The sequence below is a fragment of the Tribolium castaneum genome, chromosome 8, assembly GCF_031307605.1.
Source record: "Tribolium castaneum strain GA2 chromosome 8, icTriCast1.1, whole genome shotgun sequence".
Lineage (NCBI taxonomy): Eukaryota > Metazoa > Arthropoda > Insecta > Coleoptera > Tenebrionidae > Tribolium > Tribolium castaneum.
The window spans coordinates 14,956,104-14,981,325 of NC_087401.1; the positions used below are offsets into that span (position 1 = coordinate 14,956,104).

At 31.6% G+C, this 25,222-nt stretch overlaps 1 protein-coding gene and 2 long non-coding RNA genes across 3 annotated transcripts in view; 2 read left to right on the top strand and 1 right to left on the bottom strand.

Moving 5' to 3' along the window:
• vex (vexed) overlaps positions 1 to 25,222 on the top strand; it is a 69,709-nt gene that overhangs the window by 29,707 nt on the left and 14,780 nt on the right. Inside the window, exon 2 of the mRNA XM_968542.4 lies at positions 7,264 to 7,455. Coding sequence (XP_973635.1) covers positions 7,264 to 7,455 — 192 coding nt within the window. The remainder of the gene's footprint in view (positions 1 to 7,263; positions 7,456 to 25,222) is intronic.
• LOC135267026 (uncharacterized) lies at positions 8,854 to 19,933 on the top strand. Its single transcript, XR_010335274.1, has 2 exons — positions 8,854 to 9,161; positions 17,441 to 19,933. It is a non-coding gene; the product is annotated as an uncharacterized LOC135267026 (long non-coding RNA).
• Positions 17,352 to 21,186, bottom strand: LOC135267027 (uncharacterized). Its single transcript, XR_010335275.1, has 2 exons — positions 19,416 to 21,186; positions 17,352 to 19,359 (listed from the first exon to the last, which is right to left on the bottom strand). It is a non-coding gene; the product is annotated as an uncharacterized LOC135267027 (long non-coding RNA).

The following is a 25,222-nucleotide window of genomic DNA, read 5'->3' on the forward strand; positions in this document are numbered from 1 at the left end:
CGGACCCCAGGTACTAACCGTGTTTTGCAAATATTTTAACTAATTTTTTTAACTGAAATATTTTTTGTGTCCCGTCCGTCATCAGTTTATATTTCTTTTTCTTGCCCGTATTTCAAATTAGGCTCTAATTGTACAAAGTTCCTCTAAATAAAAATCATTTCTAATAACACTGCTCGTGAAAACTGAATATATATTTTACGGTTCACTTTTAGGTGTTTAGTTTTGTTACGTTCTACGTTTACGCACTTTTTCTTGTATTTATTCTTACCTTTACATTTTAACGCCTTTATGTACTCACCTTTTCTGCATTACTTTCGTATTTCTGCCGGTTTTTAACGTCTGTGTTTACGTTTGCGTCTACGTGCTCTTAAAATCCCTTATTCAAGAATGTTACGTCATATTTTACTTATTTTCACATTTTTTTAAAGAGAAAAATCCTGATCCGGGTTCGAACCCCCGACTCCCCGCGTTAAAAGTGGCGCCTTTACCACTGGGCCACCTTGCCCTGGCTAGTGATCGTGTTTGCACATATTTTAACATAATTTTTAGTGTCCCGTCCGTCATCAGTTTGTAATTCTTTTTGTTGCTCGTATTTCAAATTTTAAAAATGTGGCTCTAATTGTACAACAAAAATAAAAAAAATAAAATTTGTGCAAAGTGTCCCGTCCGTTAAAAAGGAATGGCTGAGATTAAACTTTATTCGCGTCTAAAAATCGCCAAATTCACTCTTATGAGGGTTTATTATTGCGATTTGGGCGTTTTTCAATCAAAAACGCACTCATTTCGTGTCTTTTATCAAAAAAAAAAAAAATGTATTACCACCAAATATAAAGTAACTCATTGCATGTTTAGTCAGAAACTTAATTATTTCGTGAAATTTCCTCAAAATGACGAAAAGTTGCAGATAAAAGCGCTGGAACCGTATTTTTGCGCTTTTCGTTGCATTTAAAAATAAGCCGTTTTTTCCATATGTCTCCCTCCGGATTTCCCTCTTCCTCTTCGTTTCCCAGCTCCGGCGGTCCGCATAGTTCGCGAATCTTTTCGCCGATAATTAAGAGAGCTCACGCACTCTTCGTTTTTCCCTTTCTCCTCCATTAGAGTCGGTTTTTCCGCGCGTGGAATATGAAGTGTGAACGTGCCTTAATTATGCTGTCCGAAGAGTGACGTGATTTTCCGGTGATGTTTTTCATTCGTGGGATTTGTCGTCGTAAGCAACGACAGTCTTATCTCCTCACAGCTGTTTTAAAACTGATCCCTCGTTAAGTAAAAAGCGGTGTTAAGGACGAGTGAAATATGAGAGACACGGAGGAAACGGTCTATTTGTGTGGTTTGTGACACGTGGGCGATTCCAACATTTGGAAAATCAACACACGAGATAGACTATTTTTTTTTGGAATTGTGGACTCAGCACTTGTATTATTAATTCCGAAACTAGCAGTAAATATCATTTGATTAAAATCGGCCAAATCCAATACCGAACGTTGATTGCAGCAAACTGTAATAGTTAATAAACGAAAATCGGGCAATGTGCAAAATCAACATTACGAATTAATTCGGCTTAAACCTGCGCCAAAAAAATAATAAAATGGAAAACCCTAGTATCGTTCCCTATTGTTTGCCGAACATACGCCCAACAACACAAAAACAGCCATCATCTCCTATTATTACAGTGTCGAACAAGCCCGATTTGAAATTCAACCCTCATCGGCACGCGATCACAATGGAATCTTTTGTCGACGAAAACTGAAAAGACAAAAGAGCCACTGCGATTATCTTGCGGTCCGAAGATAGCGACACTCGGGGGAATTTCATTTCTTAGGGTAATTAACCAGATTTGTGGATTAATTTTACAGAAATTGCTTTTGTGCAAGATATAGATCACACTTTTATTCCACCGAGACGAATCGAAATACATAAAACGCGTTATTGGCTCGTTCAGACGCGAATTCCACACACGAACAAATACAGTGGAGGCCGGTTATAACGAACTTTCGGCTATTTTTCAAGCACCGAAAATGCTTTTTTCTCGATCTTCCAGATACAACGAACTAAATTTGACTGAAAATGTGGCGCAATTTTCCGTTTATAACGAACTTTTCACAGAATTTTGGAAATATGTTTATACATATACTCGTATATTTATACTAACTTACTTTTTTTGGGATTCCAGTTTTTTAGTTTTTCAGTCCCTTAGTGTATTGGTATTTTATTCAGAATCTATTGTTTTAATTTATTAGTGTTTCTTTTTTTCAGTTCTGTAGTTTTTCAGTTTTTCAGCGCTACAGAATTTCAGTCTCAATATTTTTTAGTTTTATGTGTTTTTCTCAGTGTTAAAGTTTTTTTGTTAGTGTTTGAAATTTTTATTTTTGAAAATATGTATATTCTAACTCTATATTAAATTATTTTTGTATCAGGCTAGATTTTGAAATAAAAAAAAATATTTACGTAGAAGTGGCAAAATTCCAGTATTCGCCAATTCTTAATTTTGATTTTAAAAATTTATTTATTTTAATTATCATAGTCGTAATTATTAATTTTTTTCCAAAAACTGACAGTGTAGATTTTAATTATTTGTGTGTCCTACTTTTCCAGGATTCTTTGTTTTTGTGTAATAAATTTAAAAATAGTGTTTTTTCATCAAAAAAATCAAATTATTTCAAAAACTAAGCAGAATCGACCATTTTATTCGCATATAAGGCGAAATCCCGCTCTGTGAGAAAGACCAGCCCTTAAACCGGTCCACTGGTGTCTCATTTGTCCCAAGAATGAGTAATTGACCAATAAAAATACAAAAATCACCTCCTACTTGTTTATCTTGTGCACAAAAAATTGCAAGACGATTGAAGCGTTTGTCATTGGATATCGGAGAAATATTGCACTCCCAACTGTAAAACAGACCAATCATAAGGCGATTAAAACTGAGCAAAAAATTGTTGTTTGATTATTTTGTAAATGTCGGCCAAACCACCTGGAATTTCGCTGTTTTCTAAGAAAATTTCACGTTTTCTATTACACTTGGGTTCAAAAATCGTGGATAAATTGTAGATCGATTTGTTTTTGAGATTGATTCTCGCAATTGGTTCGTGTTCAAACTCAAACATTTCGCAAGTTTTTCAGCAAAAACTCCATTTTTAGCAAGATTCCCTCACAAAACGCAAATATGTACGAAATTAGGTCAAAAATCTTTATTTTTTAGTCATTAACTTGGGCTTTTGAAATTTATGAGTTATGTTTTTATTTAGACAATTTATTGATCTTTGAGGAGCAAAAACAAAAAATTGCGTGTTCCATTTAACTTTTTCAAGTTATTCAACTTTTAACAAACTTCTTATTTTTTATGTTCTCAGGCTTTTAGTCTTTCAATCTCATAGTTTCTTAGTGTTTCAATCACACAATTTTTAAGTTTATTCTCAGTATTTCAGCTTTTTAGTTTCTTAGTTTCCCATATTTCATATTCATTTTCTATTTTTTTCAGTTTTTCGTTGTTTCACTGTCTTATAATTTCAGTTTTCCAATTTCTTAATGTTCTTACTTTGCTGTTCTATAGTTTTTTAGTTTATCATTCTTTCATTCATACGGAATTTTTACAGAAAAACCAACTAATTTGACAACAGCCCATTTAAAACAATATTTAAGTTCAACTTCTTTATAGCTTGTTTGTGTAATATAATTTTTTTTTGATCTAACGTAGTTTGTGTAATTTTTGTTTATTTTTTCTGTAGTAGGAATTAATAAAAAAATGTATTCTAAATAACCAGATTTTATTACCTAATTTCTAGTTTTTGTTAAAAATCTGGTCTCTAGATATAACGAACTCGAATGAATTTTGATAAATTTTCGGAGTTCATTATAACCGGGTTCCACTGTACATAAAACGCGTTATTGAGTCGTTCGGCCGCCAAAAATTCCACCCATTAAAAAATTCGAAAAAAAAAATGTTAAGGCGCTCGCGCTCCATCTCCAAGAACAATATTAATTAAATTGAAGCGTGCACAGCAAACGAGGCTTTCGCCGGAAATGATAACAAGTGTAATTTTTTCGCAAGCCTTCATTAGACTTCTTGTTGCTGAAAGCGAGAACTTGCATCGATCGCCGCTTCTTTGTTTATTACGTCGGAACGAAGGGAGAAAAGCCGTCTCAATTAGCACAAAGCGACCTCTAATTAAGAAGAAAAATTTCATAAATAAGAGCAAAAACCGACTCAAACAATCCGAAATTAATTAAAACTTAAATTTCGTCGTCGTCGTCACACGTGGAAAAATTACAGCCAAATCGGGGATTACCCGCAAAGTTTGCCGAATTAAAAGGGATTCGAGCGAAATGGGCCCCGAGGGGCGCCCGCACCGCAGCCGAGGGTCGGAACTTTCAAATGCGCCAATTCAGGGCCGTATTTGTCGTTTTGCAAAATGACAAGTGGAATCCTTTTCCATCAGTCAATGTCCTTTTCAATTACGAAAGCTCCGAGTCGTGCATTTAGACGGAGAGATCACTCGCGTGCTCTGCCGAATTAAATACAGACCTGTCATGAGGAGAAACACGAACTTTTTTCGTTTTTTTTTTTTTTTGGCAGAGATTAAAATCTGCAGCACACTGTGCCACTGCACCAGACTTAATTAAACATTTACTGGATTTTGTGATTATTTGAGCACTTGCACGCTTTACGACTAAATTAGTTTATGGGTCGTTTCAGACAGCGGTTACTTCTTATGACCGCTTAAAGTAAATCAACGCATTTTCAAAAGCTGATAAAGCTTTATTATTGCACCAGTTTTATAAGTTGAGCAATTAGAAACGCCAGGAATTGTCATTAAATTTGTACTAAAAAACTCATTTATTTTATACAGGGTGAGGCATTTTTCTTACAATTAAAGCAGATCAAAATCTATAAAATAGATTTTTTCGGAGGAAGTATTAACAATTTTTTATTTTTCAAATAACGGCAAAACTATTCGAAAAAGGGGAACTATTTTGATTTTATCTTATGTAAAATGATCAGGGAAATCGACTGGCGTCAAGAAAATCGAAAACTTCCCAATGGTTTTTTAGTTATGATTTTTTTTAATTACAGCTATTTTTGCTTTTATGAGCAATTTGCGAGAAAACTATTAGTCGAAAAACAATGATCTTTTTTGAAAAAGGTAGATACTTAAAAGAGCTTTCCAAGGATAATAAGCTTTATAGGGTTATTTCTAATAGTTCCGGAGTTATAGCATGATAAATGTTCCGGGTTCCAAAAACCGACAAAAATTTCCATGAAAAATGAAACAATTACAGCAAAACTATAAGACTTAGAGAAAAACAATTTGTTCCATCGTAGAGAACAGATCAAAATTTATAGAATAGATGGGCTTTAGCAATTTTTTTCTCAAAACTTTGAATTTTTCGGAGAAAGTATTAACTAATTTTTTATTTTTCCAATTACGGCAAAACTATTTGTAAAAGTGGAACTATTTTGATTTTTTCTTATGTAAAATGATCCGGGAAATCGACTGGCGTCAAGAAAATCGAGAACTTCCCAATAGTTTTTTAGTTATGATTTTTTTAATTACAGCTATTTTTGATTTTATGAGCAATTTGCGAAAAAACTATTACTCGAAAAATAATGATCTTTGTTGAAAAAGGTAGATAATTAAAAGAGCTTTCCAAGGATAATAAGCTTTAAAGGGTTATTTCTAATAGTTCCAGAGTTATCGCATGATAAATGTTCCGGGTTCCAAAAATCGACAAAAATTTCGATGAAAAATGAAACAATTACGGCAAAACTATAAGACTAAGAGCAAAACAATTTGTTCCATCCCAGAGAACAGATCAAAATTTATAAAATAGATTGGGCTTTAGCATTTTTTTTCTCAAAACTGAATTTTTTAGAGAAAGTACATATTAAAAAAAAATTATTTTTCCAATTACTGCAAAACTATTCGAAAAAGTGGAACTAATTAGATTTTTTCTTTTGTAAAATGATCCGGGAAATCGACTGGCTTTAAGAAAATCGAGAATTTCTCAATGGTTTTTTAGTTATGATTTTTTTTAATTACAGCTATATTTGCTTTTATGAGCAATTTGCGAGAAAACTATTAGTCGAAAAAAAATGATCTTTTTTGAAAAAGGTAGATAATTAAAAGGGCTATCCAAAGATAATAAGTTTTATAGGGTTATTTCTAATAGTTTCGGAGTTATTGCATGATAAATGTTCCGTGTTTCAAAAATCGACAAAAATTTCGATGAAAAATGGAACAATTACGGCAAAACTATAAGACTTTGAGCAAAACAATTTGTTCCATCGTAGAGAACAGATCAAAATTTATAAAATAGATTGGGCTTTAGCAATTTTTTTTCTCGAAACTTTGAATTTTTTAGAGAAAGTATTAACATTTTTTTTATTTTTCCAATTACGGCAAAACTATTCGAAAAAGTGGAACTGTTTTGATTTTTTTCTTATGTAATATGATCCGGGAAATCGACTGGCGTCAAGAATATCGAAAATTTCCCAATGGTTTTTTAGTTAATTGTTTTTTAATTACAGCTATTTTTGCTTTTATGAGCAATTTGCGAAAAAACTACTAGTCGAAAAACAATGATCTTTTTTGAAGAAGGTAGATAATTAAAAGAGCTTTCCAAGGATAATCACCTTTGTAGGGTTATTTCTAATAGTTCCGGAGTTATAGCATGATAAATGTTCCGGGTTCCAAAAATCGACAAAAATTTCGATGAAAAATGAAACAATTACGGCAAAACTATAAGACTTAGAGCAAAACAATTTGTTCCATCGTAGAGAACAAATCAAAATCTATAAAATAGTTTGGGCTTTAGCAATTTTTTTTTCTCAAAACTTTGAATTTTTTAGAGAAAGTACTAAAAAAAAATTATTTTTCCAATTACGGCAAAACTATTCGAAAAAGGGGAACTATTTTGATTTTATCTGATGTAAAATGGTCCGGGAAATCGACTGGCGTCAAGAAAATCGAACACTCCTGTGGTTTTTTAGTTATGATTTTTTTTAATTTCAGCTATTTTTGCTTTTATGCATTTACAGAAAACTATTAGTCGAAAAACAATGATCTTTTTTGAAAAAGACGTGAAAAAAGATAGAAGTGAAGCAAACGTTGCTTTCTGTGTGATTAGTTTTCATTAAAAAAAAAACAGTATTCAGTTGGGAAATATTTACTTTGAAATTTACATTGAAAAAAGAGCAGGCTTAAGTGTTGAAAAGTCTGTAAAAGTGGCAATTTGCTCGTATTCACGGCCCAATTCGCTTGGTTTCAGTGGTGGACTGCCAAGTAACGTCATGGGGCCCGTGGTCCCCTTGCGACGCCGACTGCGGTCCCGGTTCCATGTCTCGCACTCGATCGATCAAAATGCAGCCCCAGAACGGCGGTCGTCACTGTCCCAGTCTCGAGCAGAGAAGAGGCTGTCAAGTATCGACGTGTCATCACCATCCCGATCCTGCCATCAAAGGTAACAGCCTACTTATACACCTCCCACAAACATTTCTCATCCGGCTCGGAGGACCACAATTAAGGCGCATTTCGTTCAAATTGTAATAATTGAGTCACTTCTCTATTATTTCTCATCCGGCTCGAAGGACCACAATTAGGGCACGTTTCGTTCAAATTTTAATAATTGAGTCACTTCTCTATTATTTCTGATCCGGCTCGGAGGACCACAAAGTAGAGTATAGAATGTTACTTCTGGGCCAGAACATTTGGCGTCTTAAAAAACAAGTCAGAACCTTACAAATTTAGCTGTTTGGCCAAAAGCAAACAACCGAATAGGGCCTAAAACCTCTCAAAAATCATTAATTTTTATCCACTCCAAAAGTTCCCAAATATATGTAGGCCACCAAAAATTGGGCACACGAAAAACAGGGTAAAATGCTACAAATACACTCTAAAAAACTAACAAAATACCTTGTTTTTACACACCCCAAAATGGCTTTTTACTTCTGGGCCAGAACATTTGGCGTCTTAAAAAACAAGTCAGAACCTTACAAATTTAGCTGTTTGGCCAAAAGCAAACAACCGAATAGGGCCTAAAACCTCTCAAAAATCATGAATTTTTATCCACCCCAAAAGTTCCCAAATATGTGTAGGCCACTAAAAGTTGGGCACACGAAAAACAGGGTAGAATCCTACAAATTTACTGTTTTCCCAAAAGTAACCATCCGAAAAAGATGTAAAAAACTTACAAAATGCCTTGATTTTAGACACTCCAAAAATAGCTTTTCATTTCTGGACCAAGCCAATTGGCGCATGCAAAAATCAAGTAAAATTACCTCAAAACCATTGTCAAAATGTCTAGATTTCACACACCTCAAAACAGCTTTTCATTTCTGGACCAAACCTATTGGCGCATGGAAAAAATCAATGAAATACAACTTAAAGCGACTTAAAATTTTCGACACTCCAAGTAAAATTACTTTAAAAACCAGGAAAAACCTTTATAAATTCCCTAGTTTTTAGATACCCCAAAAATATAGCTTTTCATTTCTGGACCAAGCCAATTGGCGCATGGCAAAGGTGTTAAAAATTATTACCAAATACATTTTGCATACCCCAACTGTATTCAACTATTATACGCACATAAAAGAGATACACGTAATACGCTCGATCGTGCAGCGCTTAATTTAATAACGAATAACGCATTTAGACTTTTGAGCGTTTTTATTAAACAGAAGAGGGTCGATGGTCTAGCGTTGGTATCCTTCAAAAATATGCTGACACATCGGCCTACTCGTTAAAAAAAACGGGTTTACTGTAAAAGCAATTTTTTTTCCGTTATAGAAATTGTTCTTAATCTTATTGTAGTATTCAACGATAGGCAACCAACAATATCATTATTGTTACGTAATTATAATTTGTTTTTGTAACACAACTTACTAAATTTGAAGTTTTTTTTTTAATTTTGTAATTGTGATACTAAAAAGGTTATTATAAAAATATTTAACCTTTAAGTTTAATTCAAAACGATAATATGGATGGGGCCATCTAGACCAGGAGCGCGCGCGGCGCTGTTTCGGTTGATAATTCAGTTTGCCTTTTTACTTGTCTGTTGCGTTGACCGTTGACAGTTGACAGTTATGACACCGCAGCAGCAACTAACAATTTTCAGTGCATTACACGTTATTCTACGGTGCATCATAGGTGTTTAATCGTTGTTAATAGGTAAGTCAATATTATTTATTAAATGTTATAAGTAAAATGCAATTCGTCTGACATTATGTTCATTTTCAACGATTGTGTCTAAAATTGAAGTAAATCAAATAACTGAATCCTGACCCACGAACGTGGTTTTTATATTGTAGTCGTTTTTCAATGTCATAAAAGAAAAACATTGTTTTCGCGTCCAAAACATGGTAGTACTTAATAACTAGAATAATTACATTTATTATACTGTTATCACTGGGAAGTTGTAACACGTGTTGTTTGTACGGTAGGCAAAATTGCTTTTCTGAATTTGTGTTTTCGTAAGGTTTTTAAGTATCGCAGAGAAAATATCTGCTTAAAGCTGACTCGTACTGTAAGTTGTACCTACTTATTCTATCAACAACACAATTTCACTCAAAGTTAGTTGCATTCCAAAAAAAAAATATTGAAGTAATCTAAAAGTTGGATTTTTTTAAGGACAACTTGTTGTGCTTAGGTTATCAAAGATGAGTTAGTTATCTGTTTTACATTATGATCATCGATTAAATTATAATGAAAACATGTCTTTACCACAATGTTGTTATATTGTTTATTACCGAATCTTTGCTATAAAACTATTATACTATTATGTGATCTTTGGTTAACTTGATAAAATTTTTAACCATCTCTCTTAATTTCAATTATCGTTTCAGTTTGCTTTATCTGACTATCTTTTCGAGTGATTCTCCTATATTCAAATAAAACTTTTTAGTGTATTTCTTCCAAAGTAATATTTTATTCTTTAATTTCTTGATCCGTTTTTGTATTTAATGTTATTATTAGGGATTTAATATTACGAACATTCAATAAAATCCATATTGTTTTATTTAAATTATTTGGCGAAACATTTATAATATATTTTGTTATCAATTTTTTATAATATGATAATTCATTTTTAATCTTATCATAATTTATTATTTGGTATTCTACTTTATAGTTTTCTAAAATTTTCTTTAACTCTTTCTTAATATCGTGTAAATTCAGTGGGGGATAGCCACCCCCCACTGAAATTCCATATTGTATAAAGCATAAAAGATCATTTGTTATTACATATTATATTTTTCTTTTAAATAACGTAAACCATATATCGGTTAACCACGTACTCAAATTAATTTTATAGGAGTGGTTATTTTTATTTATAAAGTCAAACAGGTTTAATGGATTAACATTAATTTTATAATTATGTCAACGTTAGTTTCCTATTTATCTAGCAATTCTTCTAATTTAAAATAATATTTCCTAACTTTTTTTTGCCTTATTGTTATTCAACATCATTATTAATTCTTTAAAATTTTTAATCATTTTGTATATATTTATACAAATTTGCTTTAGCATGTTTATAATCTATTTCTTCGTATGAGATTTTCTTGTCCTTTAAAAAGTTCTTAAAATCGCGTTATTTCTTCAATAAATCCCATGAACTGAAGCAAATTATTTGTGATTAATATTTTTCTTTTTCTGCAAAAACAACATATTTCCAAAAAAATACGACTATCAATTTTCTCTTAAAATCAACACCTACGTCTTTACTTATAGCGTTTGTTGATTTTTCATAACCCAATATTTCTGCTAAATCTTTACCTTTAAACAAAGGTTGATTATCATTGTCTAATATGAAAAATACGTCTTGATCATAAACTTTCAAGTAACAGTATTATCTATGTCAATAATTTAATTTATTTTTTATTATTGGGTCAACGATCCCATTTATACTAGCTGTCTCAGTTTCAGGTTATCGTTTTTCAATTGCTCCAATTCGCCATTTGCCATGCTTTCGTATTGTGGGAAAACCCTCTGATGTCAATTTTTCGCTTCTTCTTTCTTGGATGATAAAATTCTTTCCATACGTTATTTGTCTTCATCATATAATTACTTCTAATAGCTTTATTTATATTATTATTATTCTAAAATAATTGCTCTTTTCTCTTGAATCTACGTTGATATCTAGCTTTTCATTTATTTTATGTAGGGCCGGTTTCACCAACATTAGTTAAAGTTAACGATGGAATAAGACCATAGCAACAATTATTATAATCATAGTAACGATTGTTTTTAACTGTCCGTTAAAGTTAACTAATGTTGGTGAAACCGGCCCGTAGACTTTTTATAATACGTAGGTCCCATATTGCCTCGCATATTGTACTAGATCCCTTTTATTACAAGTATTTATTTTTTTTGACAATTAATTAAATAAACATTAAATTGATCACCTCCCTATACCACACATATTTTTTTGAATCTCGAGACTTATCACAATTTTACCTAAAAAGGGACAGTGTGTTTTAGTATGCACTGTTTATAGATAATTTCTTATGAAAAAAATGTAATAAATTAAATGAATCGCTCACATAACGATGACCAAGAAACATGGCAAATGTTTCAAAAAAAGTTGAACGATATGAGAAGCAAACCAAATAATGACTTTGAACGATTAGTATTTAAAAATATGCATAATCAATTTAAAATGTATGAAAATAACGTATTAACCTTGGCAAAACTAGATTTTCTTAAAATTCGTTTTCCTAATCTTCAAGTCTTTGATGAATAAATTTTCTAATAAATGACAAGTCTTTGCTCCATTTGTTTGGAATTAAAATGTCCAGATGATTTTTATAACTATAGAAATAAATATGAAAAAACATGTAAACAATGTAAAAAAGCAGTTAATTCTACTCGTTTATTATGTGATTGTGGTAGATATTACACTAGAACTAATTTTAGAAGGCATATAAAAACAAGTTTGCATAAAAATGGATTGAATTTATTTATTTACTAAAAATTGTTTGTTAGATTTTTTCCTATAATAAATGGAACGAAGGAACTTAAGTAATCTTCGTTTATCTGAACTGTTTAATATTGCAAAATCATTAGACATCAAATATATTAGAAAATATACTAAAGCAGACTTAATAAAAGCTATTATCAAAGCTTCGGACAGAGTCCTCGTGAGCGAAGCGAATTCAGAAATATTTTCATTTGATGATGATTTATTTGCTGAACCAAGGAAAAAGAGAGTTAGTAAAATCAAATGTGACATATGTGGAAAATATATCAAAAGCACCCGAATGCACCTCCATAAAGAGAAAGAAAACAAAAAGAACCTAAAAACATTTCAGTTTGATGACGATATATTTGCTAAACCAAAAAAAAATAGAGTAAAGAAGATAAAATGTGATATGTGTGAAACATATATCGAGGAAACTCGAATACATTTGCATAAATTAAAACATGATTTGAATAGTCGTCGTTTGCTCGAATTACGTAATATGGCAAAATCCTTAGGTATAAGATACATTAAAAGATACAATAAGGCAGAATTGATAAACGAGATTATTAATGCTGAAGAGCAATTAAAAATAAAAAGAGAAAACAAGAAGAGCTTGGAAATATTTCCGTTTGATGATGCCATATTTTCTAAACCAAAAAAAGAAAGAGTAAGAAAGATCAAATGTGATGAATGTGGAAAGTATATTAAGGAAAGTCGAATGCAGTTGCATCAAGCAAGACATAATCCAGAGCCAGATTTCATTTTAGTTCAGGTTGCTTTTAAGGGAAGATTATTAACATATCAACATAATAATCTAGAAGAAGGTATAGATATGGAAACATACATGGATATGATAAAAGAAAAGGCTATTAAAATAATTATAAATGCTTTAAATCTCCATAAAAATATTAAAACCAATCTAGAGATGGAATGTGAGTTTATGAAGCTGGAAAATGAAGACTTCACAATGATACATAAATTTCAGTTACCAAATGTTATACTAAGAGAAAAAGACGCCTTAGAGGAATACTGGGATGAACAAAAGGATTTATTTATATCAAGATGTGATGAACTACAAGAAAAAGGATCTGGATGGACTCTGAAAAATATAAATCATTTGCGCATTAATATAAACAAATATACACCTTTAAGCGGAAATTCATATGTAGAATTACCCAAGTGGATTAAAGATAAAAAAGCTTGCGTTAATGTTAAAAACAACGATAACAAATGCTTTATGTACAGCGTAATATCCTGTTTACATCAAGCAAAAGAACATGTAGATAGACTGAATCATTATAATAAGCCGGAATATATAAACGAATTAAATTTTGAAGGAATAAATTTTCCTGTAAAAATCCAATACATACCTAAATTTGAATCACATAATAAAATTAATGTTACCGTGTTTAGTTACGAAGAACAAATATTTTATCCTTTGTATCATAATAAGAAGCGATTTTATGAAATGAATATCGACTTACTATACTTTGGAAATAAAGACAACAATCATTATTGTTGGATCAAGAATTTGAGTCGATTGTTAAATGATCAGTTGGAAATAAATAGAAGCAAAAAATATTTCTGTAGAAGATGTTTAAACTACTCCGCTAGAACTGAAGATGCTTTAAAGAAACATCAAAATGTGTGCTTTAGTAATGAACCATGTGTTCCGAACATGCCTGATGATAATGTATTAAAATTTAAAAATATTCAAAGAATGTTAAGACATCCGTATGTCATTTATTCTGATTTTGAATCTATTCTGAAACCTATTCCTACATGCGAACCAAATCCTGAGTCATCATATACTCATAAAACACAATTTCATGTTCCCTGTGGTTATGGATTATACATTAAGAGTGCTTATAATAATATTGATAACCCATTGGAAATTTACAGAGGAGAGGAAAGTGATAAACGTTTTATAAAAAGAATAACTGAACATACCAGAACAATATATAAGTTATTAAAAGAAAATAAACCCATAAAAGATATCGAACTAGAAGTATATGAAAAAACAAAAATTTGTTATCTTTGTGAAAATGTGTTTTCTATAGAAAATCCAAAAGTAAGAGATCATGATCACTACACTGGAAAATATAGGGGAGCTGCTTGTAGAAAATGCAATTTGAAATATAGACAACCATTGTTTATTCCAATTTTGTTTCATAATTTAAGTTCTTACGATTGTCATTTGTTTATAAAAAATCTAGGAGAAGATAAAAGTCAATTGAAATTAATACCTAATAACGAAGAGAAGTATATTTCTTTCAGTAAAATTTTAAGAATGGATGATAATGGATATATCGAATTGAGATTTATCGATTCATTTAGATTTTTAGCAAGTAGCCTAGACAATTTGTCATCTAATCTGGAATCAAGTCAGTTGAGAGAAATAATTAAATACTTTTCAAATAATGAATTAGATGTGTTATTTAGGAAAGGAAAAAGCAAGATAATTAGAAAAGGAATATATCCTTATGAATACATGGATTCTTTTGAGAAATTTTCTGAAACAAAACTTCCATCAATAGATAAATTTTATTCTTCGCTCACAAAAGAAGGAATTTCTCAAGAAGAATTCAAACATGCAGTGAAAGTATGGAAACATTTTAAAATCAAAAATTTGGGTGAATGGCATGATTTATACTTAAAACTAGATGTTTTGCTGTTAACTGATGTATTTGAAAATTTTAGAGACTTATGTTTGGAAAAGAGTTATGGACTCGATCCTGTTTGGTATTATACAACGCCGGGGTTAGCTTGGGACTGTATGCTCAAATATACTTCAGTGGAGTTGGAATTATTAACTGATTATGAAATGTATTTGTTTTTTGAAAGGGGAATTAGAGGAGGTATTTCACAGTGTAGTAACAGGTATTCGCAAGCAGATGAAAATACTCAGATTATCTATATAGATGCTAATAATCTATATGGATGGGCTTTATCTCAGAAATTACCAGAAAAAGACTTTAAATGGTTGACTTGTGATGAAATTAAAAATGTCGACGGTATATTGGTATCAGATAGTGATACGGGTTATGTTTTGGAAGTCGATTTAGCATTTCCAGTAGACTTAGCTATTCATAACAAATTCAATGATCTTCCTTTAGCCCCGGAAAATAGAATTCCTCCGGGCGGAAAAGTAGAAAAACTACTTTGTCATTTCTATGATAAGAAAAATTATATAATTCATTACGAAACATTAAAACTTTACAAAAATTTAGGTATTAGAATAACAAAGGTTCACAGAGGTATAAAATTTACTCAGTCAAATTTCATAGCACCATATGTAAAATTTAATACTGAACAAAGACAAAAGGCGAAAAATGATTTTGAAAAAGATTTCTGGAAATTAATGGTTAATGCCCCATATGGTAAGTCTATGCAATCTGTTAGAAACCAACAAAATATTAAATTATATTGTGATGAAGAAAAATTACAAAAAGCGATAAACAAACCTAATTTTAAACACAGAACTATATTTAGCAAACACCTGGCAGCAGTTCACAATTTTAAAACAAAAATATTGTTTAATAAACCAATTTATATTGGGCAAGCTGTATTAGATTTATCGAAATTGTTAATGTATAACTTCCATTACAATGTAATTAAAAAAGAATTTAATGAAAACGTAAAACTTCTTTATGGAGACACTGATAGCTTTATATATGAGATTAAAAATGCCGATTTCTATGAATTTATCAAAAACAATCCCGACTATTTTGATACATCTGATTATCCAAAGGATCATCCATTATATTCTGATAAAAATAAGAAAGTAATAGGGAAGTTCAAAGATGAATTGAATGGTATTAAGATATTAGAATGCATAGGTTTAAGGTCAAAAATGTACAGTTACAGAACTGAAACGTCTGTTTCGAAAAAATTAAAAGGTATCAAAAAAGCAGTATTGAAGAAAGAAATAAGTTTTGAAGATTACAAAAATTGCTTGTTTAATCAAAAAGAATACTTCCATAGACAGAAAGTGATCAGGAGTCATAAACATGATATATTTACTGAAGAAGTAAAGAAAAAGTCTCTAAGTTGGAAAGATGATAAAAGATACCTTTTACCTAATTCTACAGATACATTAGCTTATGGACACGTATTAGTATCATCATAGGTACGTTCATGGACATTGTTGAATAAATCGTTATTTTTTATTAGTGTTGAAGTAATAAATTAAGAAAACAATAATTACAATTACGATAATAAACATAAGAACAAAAATAATAATTTTTAATTTATTAACTTGTTGAATGAGACTTGAAAACTTTTTTCGGAATTTTGGATATTCTTCATTGAATATATTTAAATTCTTGAATACAGTACTTTCCATTTAATTTACAATTTTTGAGTTTTTTCATTTATTGCTCTCATATTTTTAGTATGTCTTTCAAATATTTTCAGGGTTCTTTTCTTTACATCATCGATGTTTGATGGTATTACTACTGTTTTGTTTCTTAATTCTGCTAGTTTCTTAGGATCATAATTATTGAAGTTGTCTAATTTATATTCCAATTCATCTATTTTATTATTAGCGGATTCTAGTTCACAGTCTGTCATAATTAATTGTTCAAGGAATAAATTAGCTGCTTTTCTTGCAATATATTTATCTACAACTTCTTGTTTGAAACCAACTATTTTTGCTCCATCTTCTAATCTGTCTATTTCAGTAATAATAGGTTTTAAATCTTTTTTCCATTTTTCTTTCTCATCGTTGGGAATGTATGAAACTAGTTTGTCCATTTATGACTGAAAAGTTTCTAAAGATTTACTAATTAATTCATCTGCTTCTTCATCTAAACTTATATGTTTACGACTACCTGCTTTGTGTTCTACATTATCGAATATTTTTTTATTTTTTGTTTTGCTTTTTCTCTCTTTTGTTCCCAATTGTTCCCATTTGTTCTCTTTTGTTCCGGATTGCTCTGGTTTGTTCCCGTTTGTTCTCGTTTTACATGCAATCTTAATTCCAACTGAATTTAGTCCCATATTAAGGGAATTTCTGGAAATACTTTTAGATTTGCAAAAATCTGTCTTTGTTAGTTTTTTATTTACGGTAGAATTGAGGTATTCAATGGCAAAATTACGATTTCTCATTTGAGTTACTTCATTGATATTTTTTGGTATATTTAGTTTTTTATCTTGAGTAAAAGATTTGTAACAATTTTTGAATTGCTGGAGTTCAGATGGTTGTCTTGTTTTTAATGGTGTATAATATTCTGCTACAATTTTGTTCTCTTTAGTATTGGTCATGTTGTAATTTATTTCAGAATTTTTTATGCAAAATTTAAACCTGTTGTTGAGAATACGGGAGTTGCTTGCTTATATTTAAGTCAGGATATAAGTGATAAAAGAATTTTTTTTACACAACTAGGGGTACTAAAAAAATGTTAAAATTTGATGTAGAGTATTAGATAAACATACATTATTAAGCTCAAACACTAAACATGACATTTAACATATTTCTGTTGGCTTTCAGATTGCTTATACCAACATTACCCAGATGGATTACTTTGAATCGGTCAGATCAAACATTGGACAGGAAAGCTTCAACCTCGTTCAGTTTCTAAAGAATAGGTCTCCGCATACACCAGTCAGCTGTAACATGCACGAGTTGCACGTGGATTCATTAAGAAATTGTGTTTTATACAACATTATGCAACAGGGGTTGTACATATGTCCCGAGACAAGTAGGGACATCATTTCCTTTTTAGAGGATGATTTTAGCAATTCTGTAAAAAAAATATACCTACAAGTTTTGGTTCATTATACCAAATTAAACGTTCATCAAGTGTACGAAACCTATTCAAGTAATTTTGATAAAAGGCCAAGTGGTACTAAGACGAACATTGATAATTACTTTGATTCTCTGATTAAAGAGTTTGTATTAAAGGCACAGCAAGAAGAAGCATATAACGTGATAAAAGTCACCTCTGAAGAGGAAATACAAGTGGTTCGTACTGCATTGTTGAGTCCCTCTATACGGTCTGGTTTTCAAACTTGTTTGAATGACATTATGGGATTCTCCTGCACTGCTGAATGGATCAAAGTTAAAATTGAGAAGATGCAAATTTACACCCTTGATAATTTTAAACCACTGGCAGGTTTACGTGGGGCATGTCTTATAGATGGTATTCTAATATGCAAAGGTCAATTGGCTGAAGTCCCAGGCACAAAAAACTTTGAAGCTGATGCAGTAACACTCGCAGCACATGAGTGTGCCCATTATTTGGGGCGAATGATGGATGGAAATTTTAACTGGTCAACTCCATCCGGAAATATTGCTGAAAGGCAACAAGACCTTGTATTTCCAAGTATAAACTTAGAAGCTGGAAGAACAATGGAGCTGATAATTTTTGACAAGATACAACCAGATTGGCGCCATTCATCTGAAAATTCCGCGATACAGTTTTTAGAGAGACTAAAAGTTGTTGAAACGTGCCCAATTCTCAGAGCAGAAGAACATAACACACTTAATTTAAAAAGTCGTATTTGTTCGATCGTATCGTTTGGTATTGATATTGAAAATCAATTTATTGATTTTTATTAAGACTGAAGAACATATAATTTATTACGTAAAATGTGTAAAAAGTCAGGGAATTTTATTATTTTCTTTCAGGAATTCTGTTTAGGAAAATTTTGTAGTTTTATTGGTCTTGGTATTATTTGGTCTAATTAGTTTATCGGGTGGTGTAAAACAAACAAAATTATTTCATGCCAACTTTTCGTCAAGGGTGTAAAATACAAAATTAATTTATAAATATAAAAGAGGTGACATAAATTTACTTATTAAAAAACAGTGTTGCTGCAATGTTTGAACTTACCTAGAAATGTTATGTATTTAAAGTTAATAAATGAAATTATTGATATTGTAAACATTGGAGAGTAGTATGTTGATGGAGAGGTGAACCTAATGTTTGTTATAGTGTTGTAAAGTAGCATGCTATTTATTTTATGCTGATATATATCAAGATAAATATTATGATACTTATCTTTCAGTTTTTGTTAAAAAAAAGTCACAAATTGCTAATTTTTTATTTTTCTGCAATTGTCCCTTTAATTTAATACCAAATACATAGTATAAAATTATAAAATTACTAAAAAATAGATCAATATTAATATATTACTTATTTTAGTTATTTTACTGAACACCTAGACTTGTTGATAATTGAAATCTGGATGGTGGATCGTATGATGGATGCAAATAATTAAGAAATTTTTGGAAATATTTGTTTTCCACCAATGACAACGGTGAACAGGTATCAAACATTGCTCGTGCTAGTAAAATATTAGCTTTGATGTTTTCCTCTTTTGTCATCTTGTCTAAAAAATTTCCAATGCTTATTGCTGATGCTGATGCATACTAGTACTACTAGCAATGCTAGATGTTACCTGTACCTGTCAATATTTATAATTATTAATACGTTGTAAGTTGACACTGTGATGATTCTTACCTTTTTACAGTTTTTTTGTGTATTTTTCAAATTTTTTTCAAACAAACTTTTTACTTCGGCAGGTGCTTGACAGTGGTTTTCCATCCCTAGTGGATTTGCAATAAAAGTTTTTTTTACAAAATATAAATATATTTATCCTTTTTGTATCTTCTAAAATATTTCCACACTATGTGCTTGTGACGTCCCATGCTTTTATCACTATGCACTCTAATGTATGTGTTCTAAATTATTGCATCAACAAAAGCCGATTAATTAAGATGGAAAAAACTGATAAACTTTCAAAAATATATTTTATATTTGTTTCCTTATTTTCCCTTTGACAGATTAGTTTAGTAAACGTATCATGTATCAGCATCATAAGTATCAGACTCACATCACTAGTTTGTTATAAATTTGTATTTACAAATTATACATTTTTATGCCTTTGTTTATTTTTAACTTTCCCGATAGGGAAGTTAATACTTATATCAATTATATCGCATTTATATCGTTTTGCATTAAACTTTATTATAAAAATATCCAAGCTTTTTAATATCACAATTACAAAATTAAAAAAAAACTTCAAATTTAGTAAGTTGTGTTACAAAAACAAATTATAACTACCTAACAATAATGACATTGTTGGTTGCCTATCGTTGAATACTACAATAAGAATAAGAACAATTTCTATAACGAAAAAAAATGCTTTTACAGTTAATCCGTTTTTTAAACGAGTAGGCCGATGTGTCAGCATATTTTTGAAGGATACCAACGCTAGACCATCGACCCTCTTCTGTTTAATAAAAACGCTCAAAAGTCTAAATGCGTTATTCGTTATTAAATTAAGCGCTGCACGATCGAGCGTATTACGTGTATCTCTTTTATGTGCGTATAATAGTTGAATACAGTTGGGGTATGCAAAATGTATTTGGTAATAATTTTTAACACCTTTGCCATGCGCCAATTGGCTTGGTCCAGAAATGAAAAGCTATATTTTTGGGGTATCTAAAAACTAGGGAATTTATAAAGGTTTTTCCTGGTTTTTAAAGTAATTTTACTTGGAGTGTCGAAAATTTTAAGTCGCTTTAAGTTGTATTTCATTGATTTTTTCCATGCGCCAATAGGTTTGGTCCAGAAATGAAAAGCTGTTTTGAGGTGTGTGAAATCTAGACATTTTGACAATGGTTTTGAGGTAATTTTACTTGATTTTTGCATGCGCCAATTGGCTTGGTCCAGAAATGAAAAGCTATTTTTGGAGTGTCTAAAATCAAGGCATTTTGTAAGTTTTTTACATCTTTTTCGGATGGTTACTTTTGGGAAAACAGTAAATTTGTAGGATTCTACCCTGTTTTTCGTGTGCCCAACTTTTAGTGGCCTACACATATTTGGGAACTTTTGGGGTGGATAAAAATTCATGATTTTTGAGAGGTTTTAGGCCCTATTCGGTTGTTTGCTTTTGGCCAAACAGCTAAATTTGTAAGGTTCTGACTTGTTTTTTAAGACGCCAAATGTTCTGGCCCAGAAGTAAAAAGCCATTTTGGGGTGTGTAAAAACAAGGTATTTTGTTAGTTTTTTAGAGTGTATTTGTAGCATTTTACCCTGTTTTTCGTGTGCCCAATTTTTGGTGGCCTACATATATTTGGGAACTTTTGGAGTGGATAAAAATTAATGATTTTTGAGAGGTTTTAGGCCCTATTCGGTTGTTTGCTTTTGGCCAAACAGCTAAATTTGTAAGGTTCTGACTTGTTTTTTAAGACGCCAAATGTTCTGGCCCAGAAGTAACATTCTATACTCTACTCCACAATTAGGGCAAATTTCGTTTAAATTGTAATAATCGAGTCCGGCCCTGCGTCTGACGGAATCTCCATGCGTGGCCGCAGCCGCACCTTTGTGTTATTTATTATTTGATAGTAAAAACATGTGTGCGAGGAATGGTGTTTTTGTGAAAGAAGAAAGGAAGAGGAATGCGTGGGAGGTACAAAACGGCCAACAACACACGTCCGAGATCGATGATGACTGGACGAATTCGGAAAATTAACGGTTTTTGAGCGTGGTAAAAGTCATAAATTTAAAAAGCAAGTTTGGTGACGTTTGTTTGAGAGTGAAAAAATTAATTTCAAAACAAAGGCTTTCAAACTTTTATAAAAGCTTCAGTTAAAATGTGTGTTGAAAAAAAAACGAAGTCACTGTTGAAAACTGGAAGTATTTAACTTCGTTTCACAGATGATGGGTGATGAATAAAACCGATGATGCATTTGTAATTGAAAATTTGTCGATTTGAGGGGAAAACTGCTCTCTTGGAATAATCCACTCGCAGAGGAGCAGCCGAGTTGTGGCGTTTAATTACGTTTTTTACTGTATTACAAAGCAGTCAATGCTATGTTTTCGTTCTATTTTAGTTTTACTTTTTGCGTTCTTTTACTTTTACCCCGATTTTCACAAAGAGATACGTTAGAGGCCGTAAAAATAGGGGACAAATATTTCGCCATTTCTTTTTATTGGACAGAATAACGGAAAATTTAATGACTTTTTTGCATTTTTGAGGGTCCCAGTGCCACAAAACTGTGCAAAACATTCTTGAAACAGTAAAAATTTTCGATCAACTTGAGATTTTTTAATTTTTAGAACTTTTGCTGTCCCGTCCGTTATCGCAAACATAAAATATTCTTATTTCTGACGTTGTTAAGCAAGACCTGCAAGCAGCAAGTCTGAATCAATTTTTTTGAGCTATTGTCATTTGAAAGATTTTTTGTCCCGTCCGTCATGTGTAAACAAAAAGTAAATTAAGCAGATGCACATTTTATTTTAAAAATAGTTGTTGGATAAGTGCCTTTTAAATTAACATAATTTTATAATGATTTTTCAACGCTAAAAATGTGAGGTCTTTTTTGTGTCCCGTCCGTCATCAACTACTTTTTTTGCTCGTATTTCAAATTTTAAAAATGTTGCTCTAATTGTAGATTCCAAACAACAAAGTTCCTATAAAGAAAAATTTACTTTTATTACACTGTTCGTAAAAACTGAAAATAAAATCTAAAAATTTGTGTCCCGTCCGACAAAATGGAATGGAATTGACGATATTTTCCAAACGGTTAGTCCTAGCGACTTGATTCTTGCAGATTTGGATTCCGCCGGTCAATTTACGTTAGAAACACTCGATTTTAAGGAAATAACTGTGAAATATTGTAAAATAAAAAAGAAAGTTTATTTATCACATTCTAGGAAGACTAAATTTTTGACGATATTTTCCAAACGGTTAGTCCTAGCGACTTGATTCTTGCAGATTTGGATTCCGACGGTCAATTTACGTTAGAAACACTCGATTTTAAGGAAATAACTGTGAAATATTGTAAAATAAAAAAGAAACTTTGCTTATCATAAATTCTAGGAAGACTAAATTTTTGACGATATTTTCCAAACAGTTAGTCCTAGCGACTTGATTCTTGCAGATTTGGATTCCGCCGGTCATTCTACCTTAGGAACACTCGATTTTAAGGAAATAACTGTGAAATATTGTAAAATAAAAAAGAAAGTTTATTTATCACAAATTCTAGGAAGACTAAATTTTTGACGATATTTTCGAAACGGTTAGTAGTAGCGACTTGATTCTTGCAGATTTGGATTCCGCCGGTCATTTTACCTTAGGAACACTCGATTTTAAGGAAATAACTGTGAAATATTGTAAAATAAAAAAGAAACTTTATTTATCACAAATTCTAGGAAGACTAAATTTTTGACGATATTTTCGAAACGGTTAGTAGTAGCGACTTGATTCTTGCAGATTTGGATTCCGCCGGTCATTTTACGTTAAAAACGCTCAATGCTAAGGAAATAACTGGAAAATACTGAAAAATCATGAAGAAAATTGATTACAACTTTTAGACAGACTAATAAAAATAAAAAGCAAAGAAATTAAAAGTATTGAAATATTAAAAAAAATCTTTGATTCTTTCAGGCCATGCTTGTAGTTTTAAATCATTTTGGCAGCAATATTTCATGTTTTCAGCAATTATTAGTTTCAGGTTTCCCATTCGATATTTTTTATTGAAAAATCACGAACCTTGAAACCAATCCTCGTCGTGTTTGCTGTGCGAAATCATCGAAACAAAGCTTTTCCAAATCCCCCGAGTCACCAACTATCGATTTTAAACATTCCGATACTTTCATAAGTATCCCGTCTTAAGGGATTTCAAACTAATTAAATCAAACTTGTCGAAAGTTATTCACCATGTGTTATAGTTGCATAGCCGTTTCAAACTTCCCTCATCTTGAGTCAAACTCAATTTAAAAATTTTATTTAACCTCATTCTTCGATGTTTGCCTCCCTGTCACAACAATTACTACTCCTTGTCGCAGGTCCGTAATTGCGATAATGCGCCCCCAAACCGCAACATAATTCGATTAATGCCAATGGCCTAAAAAGCGGCGACCGCGCCGCCAGCCGCCACCGAGGGGCGGCATTGCATGTGCAGTGATGCGCTCGATAAAACAAACAAGAATCGAATTCCACCGCCCTCTCAGAAAAATATCAATATTCAATTTACGCCCGTCACACGAACTGATGGGGGCGGCTTTTCCATTTATTTTCCGTTTGTTGTTTTGCGCCAAAAAACAACAACACCACTTTGTCGTTATACACACCCTGTATAACGGCGCAAAATCTCGAGCATAAATAACACGGAGCAGACACCGTGTGGTATTTTTATGCAAGTTGGGGCATTTAAATTTTTTCCTAATATTTTATTAAATAACTCGCCCAAAGTTTGAAATACGTGACCGGGGGCGGTAACCAGTGGCGTAGAACACAATCGATTTTGCGGACTAATCATCGACATTAATCATCGCAACCTCCACCTCCCCATAATCAAGTGCGACCGGTCACTGATGGATTAATTACTTCGTTATCCGACCATACGCCCATAATTCAATCTACCATTACGTCGTTAACAATTAAATTAGGTCTTATGGGCTAGTAAAACCGGCCGGGAATTCATTTTCCATTAACTTTTACCCTTTTAAAAGGCTAATCGAGTCGCGACCATTAGCGGTATGAAACCCCGAACCGAACATTTTATTAAACCAATTTGCACGCGTTTGTTTGGGAAATTATCGACGAGCGAATTAATTGATAAACACGGACGCTTTACGCCACACTTGTGCCGATTCCTTTTTTTTCCTTGACTTGAACGGTTAGTCGTAGCGATCTGATTCTTGCAGATTTCTTTTATTTTTACCCCGATTCTCACAAAGAGATACGTTAGAGTCCGTAAAAATAAGAGTCAAATATTTCGCCATTTCTTTTTGTTGGACAGAATAACGGAAAATTTAATGATTTTTTTTGCATTTTTAAGGGTAGCAGTGTTAGAAAACTGTGCAAAACATTCTTGTATTGAGTTTGAAAGAAACAGTAAAAATTTTCGATCAACTTGAGATCTTTTTATTTTTATAACTTTTGCTGTCCCGTCCGTTATCGCAAACAAAATATTCTTATTTCTGATGTTGTTAAGCAAGACCTGCAAGAAGCGAGTCTGAATCAATTTTTTTGAGCTATTTTCATTTGAAAGATTTTTTGTCCCGTCCGTCATGTGTAAACAAAAAGTAAATTAATCAGAAGTCGTTGCACATTTTACTTTAAAAATAGTTGTTGGATTAGTGCCTTTTAAATTAACAGAATTTTATAATGATTTTTCGACGGTAAAAATGTGAGGTCTGTTTTGTGTCCCGTCCGTCATCAGTTACTTTTTTTGCTCGTATTTCAAATTTTAAAAATGTTGCTCTAATTGTACATTGCAAACAACAAAGTTTCTATAAACAAAAATTCGCTTCTA